This window comes from Podarcis raffonei, chromosome 2, assembly GCF_027172205.1.
Source record: "Podarcis raffonei isolate rPodRaf1 chromosome 2, rPodRaf1.pri, whole genome shotgun sequence".
In the NCBI taxonomy this organism is placed as follows: domain Eukaryota; kingdom Metazoa; phylum Chordata; class Lepidosauria; order Squamata; family Lacertidae; genus Podarcis; species Podarcis raffonei.
This window is the reverse complement of record NC_070603.1, coordinates 108,578,077-108,589,086: the sequence shown is the minus strand read 5'-3', so window position 1 is coordinate 108,589,086 and position 11,010 is coordinate 108,578,077. Positions and strand designations below refer to the sequence as shown.

General features: G+C 46.2%; 1 protein-coding gene across 2 annotated transcripts; it reads right to left on the bottom strand.

The window, feature by feature from the left end:
- Positions 1–425: 425 nt before the first annotated feature.
- Positions 426–9,750, bottom strand: LOC128408906 (E3 ubiquitin-protein ligase TRIM39-like). 2 transcript variants are annotated; one of them, XM_053378953.1, is made up of 7 exons: positions 9,041–9,750; positions 6,840–6,935; positions 6,350–6,568; positions 4,284–4,306; positions 3,904–4,016; positions 2,368–2,487; positions 426–1,248 (listed from the first exon to the last, which is right to left on the bottom strand). In XM_053378953.1, exons 1-7 carry the CDS (start codon positions 9,455–9,457, stop codon positions 740–742), a joined length of 1,497 nt encoding a protein of 498 aa, XP_053234928.1. In that variant the 5' UTR covers positions 9,458–9,750; the 3' UTR covers positions 426–739. The 2 variants fall into 2 exon arrangements, with proteins under 2 accessions (XP_053234928.1, XP_053234929.1); XM_053378954.1 differs by having other exon boundaries at positions 6,840–6,923.
- Positions 9,751–11,010: the final 1,260 nt, after the last annotated feature.

Below are 11,010 nucleotides of genomic sequence, written 5' to 3'. Positions count from 1 at the left end.
AGCGAGGGGCAGGGGTTGTGCCCAGCAGTCCAGGCCTAACGGTGCCGCTCCTTTAATATGAAACCTCCAGATGTTGTTGTACTACAACTCCCATCAGCCTCTGCCAGCGGTCAGGGGTGATGGGAGTTGTAGTCTAGCAACATCTAGATGGCACCATGTTGGCTATCTTGACCTTATACAGTGGTACCTCGGGTTACATACGCTTCAGGTTACATATGCTTCAGGTTACAGACTCTGCTAACCCAGAAATAGTGCTTCAGGTTAAGAACTTTGCTTCAGGATGAGAACAGAAATCGTGCTCTGGCGGTGTGGCAGCAGCAGGAGGCCCCATTAGCTAAAGTGGTGCTTCAGGTTAAGAACAGTTTCAGGTTAAGAACGGACCTCCGGAACAAATTAAGTACTTAACCCGAGATACCACTGTGTATGTATTCTTTTAACATTGGCTGGGTTTAAAAGAGCTGAAATCAGCACAAAGTTTCTGTAATTTAGAACTAATAAGCACAATACAATTTGCTAGTGTTTTGTTTTTTATTGGCACAAAATGTGGGTTTTTGCTGAAGGAAATTTGGGATTTGTTTCACAACAGGATCCTTGCCTTGCAAGTGGGACATGGCCTGTAAAGCCACTCTTCCTGTGCCGTAGAGAAGACAGCTACCCAAACCTAGACAAGTGATTTTTTGCATGTGTGTTACTCAGCCTCGTTGCAGTTAGCCCGATACACCAACATCAAAACTTGCTGCTAAATCCTCAGCTCGGTTCCAGGCCAGACCCAGAGCCAAGGGAAGATTCTCTCCTGACTAAACATCGCTGGTGAGAAAACGTAGATTAACACTGATGTATCGGCATCAAAAAACGCCACTCGTTCCTCTTCATAGTCCAGAAATACCCAGACTCTCCTGGGGCAGTTGCCCGATGGCAAGATAGTCGGAGGATAGGTTAGAGCTTCAAGGAGATCCCCACTTTGTTGTAGAGCCCATATCTGCTCCTCAGGGCTAGGGGTGATCTGCCCTTTCCTTTTAACAGATTCTTTTGCAAAGCCCACGGCCCAGTGCTTCCCACTGGCCACTTCGACTTCCCAATAATGCCTCCCCGACGTGAGTCCCTCGCAGCCCAGCACACAGGGGTAAGGATCAAATCTCTCGGGGTTGTCAGCTACATCCTGCCATGCATCTCCAAGTCTCACACTCTTCTGATCCGCAGAGAGGACGAGGAAGGGGTTTGCGGTGTCTCCATCCAGCGTCACGTTCACTTGGAAGGGAGGGAGGAAAAAGAGAGAGTGTATGTTACAGACCTCCCTGGAAAAGACCCTGATGTTGGGAAAGATGGAGGGCACAAGGAGAAGGGGACGACAGAGGACGAGATGGTTGGATAGTTTTATCGAAGCTACCAGCATGAGTTTGACCAAACTGCGGGAGGCAGTGGAAGATAGGAGTGCCTGGCGTGCTCTGGTCCATGGGGTCACGAAGAGTCGGACACAATTAAACGACTAAACAACAACAACATGTTACAGACAGAACTGGTTCCCTATTACAATGCATTTGTGTATGTTATTTTCTCTAATATTGTATTTTGATCCATGCTTTCCCCCAATATACGTATTTTTGTGACACATTATTTGCTGCTATGGAGAACCGCACTGCAACATTAAAAGAAGAAGGAGTTTCAAAGGGTGGGTGTTTCGATTTGTCCGAAAAAAATTACACATCACTTGAGAAGACAGACAAACTGATACCAGCGTACTGGAAGAAGCAAAGATCACCAGTGTCGAAGCAATGATTCTTCAACATCAACTTCGTTGAACTGGTCATGTTGTGCAGATGCCTGATTATCGTCTTCCAAAGCAAATACTCTATTCCAAACTTAAAAATGGAAAGCGTCATGCTGGTGGTCAACAAAAGAGGTTTAAAGACTGTCTCAAGGCAAATTTTTAAAAATGTAGTATAAACACCAACAATTGGGAAACACTTGCCTGCAAGTGTTCCAATTGGAGACACCAAAGGTGTCATGGGCTTTGAAGACACTCGACTCAGGACACAAGGGAGAAACATGCTTAGAGGAAGGCACGCTTGGCAAATCCACACCGTGATCAACTCCCGCCTGGAAACCAATGTCCCCACTGTGGAAGGACGTGTGGATCCAGAATTGGCCTCCACAGTCACTTACGGACTCATTGTTAAAACCATGTTTATGGAAGACAATCTTACTTGGCTACGAGTGATCGCCAAATAAGAAGAAGAAGAATTCCAGAAAGTGCTAATTATGTAGATTTGCCTTTCCCTGGTAACTGAATTAAAAATCTTCCCTGTCCCTACCGCTGCAACATACCCAGAAAGTGTGCAACCGCTACTGAGTACAAAAACTACTCACCTCTTGTGCCTCTTTTTTTCACTTCGGCATAAGGCAACTCAAATAATCTTGTCCTGCCTTTCCGGACTCCTAGTTCCTCTTTCGACAAAGATATGCTCTCCAGTTCAACTGACACAGCAGCTAGTAGAAGAGAGGAGAAAAATGGAGATTAGATTCCACAAAGCTGATGCGCTTGGGCCAGTGATTTTCAGAATTATACATTCAAGGAACTCTTCCCCCTTCAATTTATATGAGGAGCTCTGGTGTGTCTGCCAAAGAGAAACATGATCTAGAGCAGGGGTGGGCAGCAGGTAGACAGGGCACTGGTAGAGCTCAGCGTATTTTGAAGTAGATCAGCAAGAGTTGTTTATTAACTTCAGATTCTTCATATTTTGCAGGAGGGATTCAAGAGCATACAGAAAATTTAGCTTTACAAAATTATTTATTATTATTATTATTATTAATTAAATTTGCATGCTGCCCTATATCCCGTAGACCTCAGGGCAGTTTACATTAAATAATGACATGAAAAACACAAAATACATAAAGTGGATCTATTGCCCTGGTGCTCCAAATTCACATTTTTTAAAAAAGAAAAGCCTTTTTGCAGTTAGGAAAGTACTGGGGAAATGCATAGAGAAATATGGGATGGACAAATACCCTGCCAGGTTGGCACTGCCAGCGTGCCCCCATACCTCCAACCTCTCCACTCCCCTGACTCATCACTGCACTGTCCAGGTATAAAGCAGCAATACTGCCGTCAAAAGGGTTGTACCACGGCATTGCTCCACCATGCTGGCCACTCCTGATCACCAGCTGGGAACCCAATTTCAGTGGCGCACTTTGGGCTTTCAAATTTCAGCGCACCCTGTGCAGCACCAAAATCCCCTCCCTCCCTGCTTCCTTGTTGTGGCGCCTCCTGCAACACCCTCTTGGCTTGGCACCCAGGGCAGGTGAATTTAGGGGTTTAGGTGATTTAGGGGTCACAGTCCCCTAAATCGCCCTCTGCAATAATCCGGGAGCACAACTTATATTGTTGTTAAGTTGGTTTGAGACTATATATATATATATATATATATATATGGGACACAGGTGGCGCTGTGGGTTAAACCACAGAGCCTAGGGCTTGCCGATCAGAAGGTCAGAGGTTTAAATCCCCGTGACGGGGTGAGCTCCCGTTGCTCGGTCCCTGCTCCTGCCAACCTAGCAGTTCGAAAGCACGTCAAAGTGCAAGTAGATAAATAGGTACCGCTCCGGGGCATGAAGGTAAACGGTGTTTCTGTGCACTGCTCTGGTTCGCCAGAAGTGGCTTAGTCATACTGGCCACATGACCCGGAAGCTGTATGCCGGCTCCCTTGGCCAATAAAGTGAGATGAGCGCCGCTACCTCAGAGTCAGCCACGACTGGACCTAATGGTCAGGGGTCCCTTTACCTATGTATATGTATATATATGTATATATATGTATATATATAGTGACAAACAAATGTTAAAAATTACTATTTTACTATTTCTAGTAATAATAATTCCTCCCTTCCCTCCCACCCCCACCTTGGCACCTTTGAATTTATTTAAGATCTCTTCCAGATGCATCCTTTTTTCGGAAAATGCATCCAGCCTCTTCTCCAGATGAGAGCAACCCACTGGTTTCTGGGTCTTCTGATCCTCGCATCTGGAAGGGGAAAAGGCTCTCCTTAACCACGGACTTGGGAATTCTCAAACCCATGTTCCTTGCCTCTGCCTCCAGCTTGGGAGTTAGTGATTCCCAGAATAAGCGTATTCCCCACCCCCACCCCCCAACCAGTGATTGTGTGTAAAGTGGATCAAGGCCACCCTTGGAGAAGGAAGCAGCGTCAATGAGACTCTTGCACCCCAGCACAGATCCTGCAACCCTCAGGCCTGTCTCTAGTACTGGTCTGAACGCATGAGAGAACCGTACCTGCTCAAGGTGTTTTTGAGACCCTAGAGATGGAGAGAGAACAGAAAGTGAGATTATGCTAATCAGACATACATTGCTCATTGTTCCACATTGTTAAAATTCCATATTCCTGCATTGCAGGGGGTTGGGCAATATTGTCAGGAGCTCAGTCTACACTCGAGTACGACCCTGGCAGAGACACTTGCCCGACTGGCATGTTCCCTCCCTCCTGGTCGATCGTTCGGGAGCTTCAAAAGCTTTCTTCAGCCCGAACATCACAGCGACCGATGCCAACCGACATCGGCACACTTAGGGATCTGCGGCGTTTGCGCACCTTGTGTGACAGACCTCAGCAACTCAGCATTTTGGCTAATCTACTTTATTTACATATAAACACACACGGAGCACTGCAACATGGCTCCCTCTCTCTGTAGCATCAGACGGCAAAGAGAAAAAGGACAAAGGACAATAGTCCCACTTCACGGAACACAGTAACACAAACATCCTGTCTCCATCACATCCCACTCTGTGGAGTCAAAACATATACTGTCGTGTGATAGACAACAATCCCATGACTGCAATCATGGAGGAGGACTTCTAACAAAAATGACCCGCATGGTCCCTTCCAGCTCTACAATTCTCTGATTTTAAGTGTTTTTATTCTTAACTTCTCTCGTTTGCAGCTTCTCTCCGGTTACTTTGCCTGAAGCAGAGGGGCAACGCTTGCATCTTTTCTCTGCTTAAACGTCTCAATATTTATTCCCAGGTGAAAACACACTTTAAATACTTGTAAGGTCATTTGTTTGCAGTTGTTCCTTCTGCCCTGTCAGTCCTTTTCCTCCCATCTTCCTTTTGCTATTTCCCCCAAAGGCTTTTTTTTATTTTGAAAAGTAAATAAATAAAAGGTTTTCATCTGTTCAAACAATAAAGAGATAAAAGAAAAAACAACAGGTCCTAACCATCTCTCTCTCTTTGGCACGTTCATCAGCTGGCCAAACTCTGACATCACTCTGATGCAAGGTGATTAACAAGTGGGCAGCCCCACCTACTTTTCATGCAGCCTCCAGGGGTGTGGGGAAAATAATGATCCGGCCCACTGGACAGATCCCCTATTCCTGATCTAGAAAGTTTATGGTGTTTTTGTAATACTTGCTTTTCTTACAAATGTACAGGAAGAGCCTGAAGGTGGTGCTAAAAGGTAAAGGTAAAGGTACCCCTGCCCGTCAGCGCCAGTCGTGACTGACTCAAGGGTTGCGCGCTCATCTCGCTCAAGAGGCCGGGAGCCGGCGCTGTCCAAAGACACTTCCGGGTCACGTGGCCAGCGTGACAAAGCTGCATCTGGCGAGCCAGCACCAGCGCCGCACACGGAAACGCCGTTTACCTTCCCGCTAGAAAGCGGTCCCTATTAATCTATTTGCACTTAGGGGTGCTTTCGAACTACTAGGTGGGCAGGAGCTGGGACTGAACGACAGGAGCTCACCCCGCCGTGCGGGGATTCGAACCGCCGACCTTTCGATCAGCAAGTCCTAGGCACTGTGGTTTAACCCACAGCGCCACCCACGGTCCCATGAAGGTGCTGTTGCTACACATCAAATCTGCAGAGAGAGATCCTGCAACCGCAACATGCTTTCGGTCCCTCAATTGAAACTCTTAGAATCATAGAATCGTAGAATTGGAAGGAACCCCGAGGGTCACCTAGTCCAACTCCCTGCAATGCCGGAAATCTCAACACTTGGTTCCCCATCCAATTTGAAACCATACCGGACCCTGCTTAGCTTTGCAGATGCACTAGCAGTTTCGCTGCTACGCCGCTGATTTGCCAGTGTTGTGTGACTAGTCCTTCAATTGGCTCCCTCCAGGAAATTCAAGCGAGAACACTAAGCCGCATGTGAAGACCAAAAAAAGCCAGGTTCACTGCTCCATTCTAGATCATCAGACCTTTTCCAGCCCCGTACATGGCAGTGAGTTAGGTCCTGAATACAAGCAGGAGCCGTCCTCCAAATAAACATGCTAGATCTAGATTACCCCATGCCTGTCTAGATTTAGTAGCCCCAAGGCCCCAGAGGAAGGATCCCTGCTCTCCTTACCTGGAGGAATTCACTCACAGGCTGCTTACATCTCTCTTCCACATCGCAGACGAGGTCACGAAGGTTGGAGATCTCTGATGTGGTGGTCTTCTCCTCCATTATCACTTCCTTCTGCAGCTGTTCTAGCCTGGCCAGCAGGAATTCTTCTTGATCCTCTAGAAACTGATAGAGCTGCTCAAATTCAGACACAATCTTCTTCCCTTCGGAGTCTAACCTTTCCTGCAAAGAGCAGGTCAAAAGGAAGGCAGGGAAGGTCAGCAGGAAATGTTACGGTATAGAGTTGTGGCATCAACACCTGAACAACCAGCTTTCCCCATCACTCAGCATCCACAGTGGAAAAGCACCACTTGCTAATATTTTGTTTGTTATGCACCTGTTAAAGGCACAGAAGCCTGGTAGAAGGGGGAAATGGGCAACTTGGACTGCTTTCATCCACCTGGCAGGCATCCACATGTTTTAAACTCCAATCAGGTGAGAACTGCTGACTTACCAGACGTCTCAAGCGTCTTCTCGCTTCAGCTAATTTCAGGGCCTGGAGTTCCTCGGTCTTTTGCTTCCAGATCTTCAGTTGCATCTGAAAGTATTCCTTTTCAACAGAGAAATTATTAGCAGGCATGTGGGGCATGGGGGTGGGGTGGGGAACTTTACCTATACAGTGGTACCTCGGGTTAAGTACTTAATTCGTTCCGGAGGTCCGTTCCTAACCTGAAACTGTTCTTAACCTGAAGCACCACTTTAGCTAATGGGGCCTCCTGCTGCTGCCGCGCCGCCAGCGCACGATTTCTGTTCTCATTCTGAAGCAAAGTTCTTAACCTGAAGCACTATTTCTGGGTTAGTGGAGTCTGTAACCTGAAGCGTATGTAACCGAGGTACCACTGTAGTAAGAAAGGAAGGGGAAAGTGCTTTTTATGATGATGATGATGATGATGATGATGATGATGATGTATTTTGTGTTTTTATGTTGTGAATTGCCCTGAGATCTATGGATGAAGGGTGCTATACAAATTTAATTAACAACAACAGGGAGGTAACTTATGAGAGTCTGAGCAACCTGTGTTTAAGTCACATAATTCTCACTTGAAATAATCAGCAAAAGGGATAACGTGCTTGCTGCCAGTTCTACATATGGCAAGAGTCAACTCACTTGAATAACTAAGACCACATTCATGGCTTGTATTTAAATTGCTGTTATCACTTTAAACAGTCAAGGCTTCCCTGAAAGAATTATGGGAGCTGTAGTTTGTTAAAGGCACTGAGAGCTACCCTCGCAGAACTACACTTCCCAGAGCAACTGAAGAATCAATCCCCCTTCGCAGAGTGCTCTGGGGACTGTAGCTCTGTGAGGGAAATGGGAGTTCTCCTAACACTTCTCAGCACCCTCAACAAACTACGTCTCCTAGAATTCTTCAGGGGAAGGTGTGACTGCTTAAAGCGGTGTCATAGCACTTTAAATGAGTGGTATGAATGTGCGGGTGACGCTGTGGTCTAAACCACTGAGCCTAGGGCTGGCTGATCGGAAGATCGGCGGTTCGAATCCCCGCGATGGGGTGAGCTCCCATTGCACGGTCCCAGCTCCTGCCAACCTATCAGTTTGAAAGCACGTCGAAGTGCAAGTAGATAAATAGGTACCGCTCCAGCGGGAAGGTAAATGGCGTTTCCATGCGCTGCTCTGGTATCGCCAGAAGCAGCTTAGTCATGCTGGCCACATGACCCCGAAAAACTGTCTGCAGACAAACGTCGGCTCCCTCGGCCAATAAAGTGAGATGAGCGCCACAACCTCGTTCGCGACTGGACTTAACTGTCAGGGGTCCTTTACTTTACCTTTTATGAATGTGACCATAGTCATGTTCATTAATTTCAAGGGGTCTGCCCTGAGTAAAACTGAATTGAATACAGTGGTACCTCGGGTTAAGAACTTAATTCGTTCCGGAGGTCCGTTCTTAACCTGAAACTGTTCTTAACCACTTTAGCTAATGGGGCCTCCTGCTGCCGTCGCACCACCACTGCACGATTTCTGTTCTTATCCTGAAGCAAAGTTCTTAACCCAAGGTACTATTTCTGGGTTAGCGGAGTCTGTAAACTGAAGCGCCTGTAACCTGAAGCGCCTGTAACCTGAGGTACCACTGTACCACGTGTAAGAAGCTACCTTATACCAAGCCCATCTAGCTCTGTATTGTTCACACCAGTGTTCCTCAACCGTAGGCCCTTCATATGTTGTTGGACTATAACTCCCATCATCCCTAGCTAGCAGGACCAGTGGTCAGGGATGATGGGAGTTTTAGTCCAACAACAAGGTAGAGAAAGGCTAGTTTACACACCAACCAACCCCTAGCAGTTCCCCAAAGGCAGGAAACATTCCCTGTCTCCCCTAGAGAAACCAGGGACTGAACCATGGATGTTCTGCAAGCAGTCCAGATATTCCACCCCGGCTGAGCTATGCCCCTTTCCCCTAAACTACAGTGGTACCTCGGGTTAAGAACTTAATTCGTTCTGGAGGTCCGTTCTTAACCTGAAACTGTTCTTAACCTGAGGTACCACTTTAGCTAATGGGGCCTCCCGCTGCCAGCACACGATTTCTGTTCTCATCCTGAGGTAAAGTTCTTAACCCGATGTACTATTTCTGGGTTAGCGGAGTCTGTAACCTGAAGCGTCTGTCACCTGAAGCGTCTGTAAGCCGAGGTACGACTGTACCTTGTAATCCTGAACAGCTTCTTCTATCGGAACGACAGCGTGATGTTGATGCTCGTCGGAAATAGTGCACACCAAGCAAATGGGTATCTTGTCGTCTTTGCAGAAGACCTTGAGGTGTTCCAAGTGCTTCTCACACACTTTCCCCTCTTCCAGAGCTTTGGCAGCTTCCAGATTCAAGCATTTGACGATTTCTACGATTCTCGCCAGGTGCTGGTTCTCTCTGAAGCTCTTCTGGTGACTGCTTTCCCCACACTGGGGGCAGGACACGCCAGTCTCCTGCCCCCACCAGCACTGAGTGATGCAGGCCTGGCAGAAGTTGTGCCCACAATGTACAGACACCGGCTCTTTGAAATACTCCAGGCAGATGGAGCAGGAAGCTTCCTTGCTCAGGTTTCCTAAGAGAGCGCTTGCATCCATGATTCTCTAGTCAGAAGTTCAGTTTCACTTTCCTCTGCTCGCTTGGACGTGTCATTAACTGGCTCCAGCTCCCGGATTGGCTGAGATGACACCAGGCTGCCTTGGAGACAGTAAATTCCTGTGAACTGTAATGAGGAAGTTGGATTGACTTTGAGTCCAAGTTTTCTTCTGCCAAAACAAATTAAGGCTTAATACCGAAGGCAGGCCCCAAACAGCAGTGGAGTCCGCTTTTAATGTTTCAGTAAGGAGCTTCCAGAGCTTTCTGATCAACATTTTTGGTGTGCGCTTGTGCCTACAAGCTATTTTTATTTATTTTAATGAAAGCTTGAAAAGACAAAGAAAACACAGCATACAGAAAGAAACATGCTTGGTATTTTATGTTTATTTCTGCATACTGTGTTTTCTTTGTGTGTGTTTTCAAGCTTTAATTTAAATAAATAAATAAATTTAAATAAATAAATAAAAATAGCTTGCAGACACAAGTGCACACCAAAAACTTTTAAAACTAAAAAGTAGAAGAAAAGAGATAAAGGAAATGAAAAAACTTCCGCCCAGAGAGGAGTGCTGGGCACTAGGGTTGCCCCCCCCCAAAAAAAAATTCGCGGCCAGGGCTATGGCATCCCCCATACCACAAAATTTGCGTGTTAAGGTTTTGCAAAAGAAGCTAAACAGCTTTGCCAACTTTTGTGTCCAGATTTTCACTTTTTGAAATATGGCAACCCTCTCTTCCCCACCCACCCCCCTCATATTTTCTGCCAGATGGTGCTCCTGGACTCTTCTTTAAAGAGCTTTAAGATCTGCTTGGTCTGTATTGTGGGTAAATCAGAGCATCCATTGCTGCCTCCAACTGTGGAGGCAGAAAACAGCCAACCGTGGCTAGGAACCATTGACAGCCATTGTGGAATGACACTACCATCCGACTACTGTACATCCAACGACCCACAACTGGGATTACTTCAGTAATATTTCCCTTTTTGGTGATGCCTCTGTACCTGTTGCTATTGTTTGTTTGTGTGTGTGTGTGTGCATTTTAAAATTAGTTTTTATTGAAGTTATTTTTTGTGATACAAACCAAACAAATAACCAAGGAAATCCACGTATGGCGTCCCCGCTTTCAAATCATTGTCTTTTTCATTGTTTGTTTGCATTTGGTAGAAGACACTCTTGTCCTAGGGTTGGGGGGATAATGATGGTTGTCAGGGCCGGATTTAGGTTTCATAAGGCCCTAAGCTACTGAAGGTAATGGGGCCCTTTATATGTCCAGCTGTCCTTTGTCAACAACAAATTGTCACTGTTTTTTTGTGTTGAATATATACTATATGGCAATTTATGGACCTAATAGGTATCTAAAGCCATTTGCACATAACAAAAAGGAGCCTACACAACACAAAACACTGTAGGTTTTATTTTATTTGTTTTTTATCTTATATTTTGGAAATGTACATCCAGTTTTTTCCCCTTTAATTTTTTTGGGGGCCCCCAAGAGAGTGGTGCCCTAAGGAGCTATAGCTTCTTCAGCTTATACGTAAATCCAGCAATAACAACAATTTGTT

Excerpts from the sequence above, each read along its gene's own strand:
- LOC128408906 (XM_053378953.1), bottom strand. The coding sequence starts at position 9,457 with ATGGATGCAAGCGCTCTCTTAGGAAACCTGAGCAAGGAAGCTTCCTGC. Across the intron at positions 6,936-9,040 it reads AAGCTGTTCAGGATTACAAG|GAATACTTTCAGATGCAACT; the intron begins GTACAGTCGTAC and ends TCTGTTGAAAAG. Across the intron at positions 2,488-3,903 it reads GATCTTAAATAAATTCAAAG|CTGCTGTGTCAGTTGAACTG; the intron begins GTGCCAAGGTGG and ends CTCTTCTACTAG.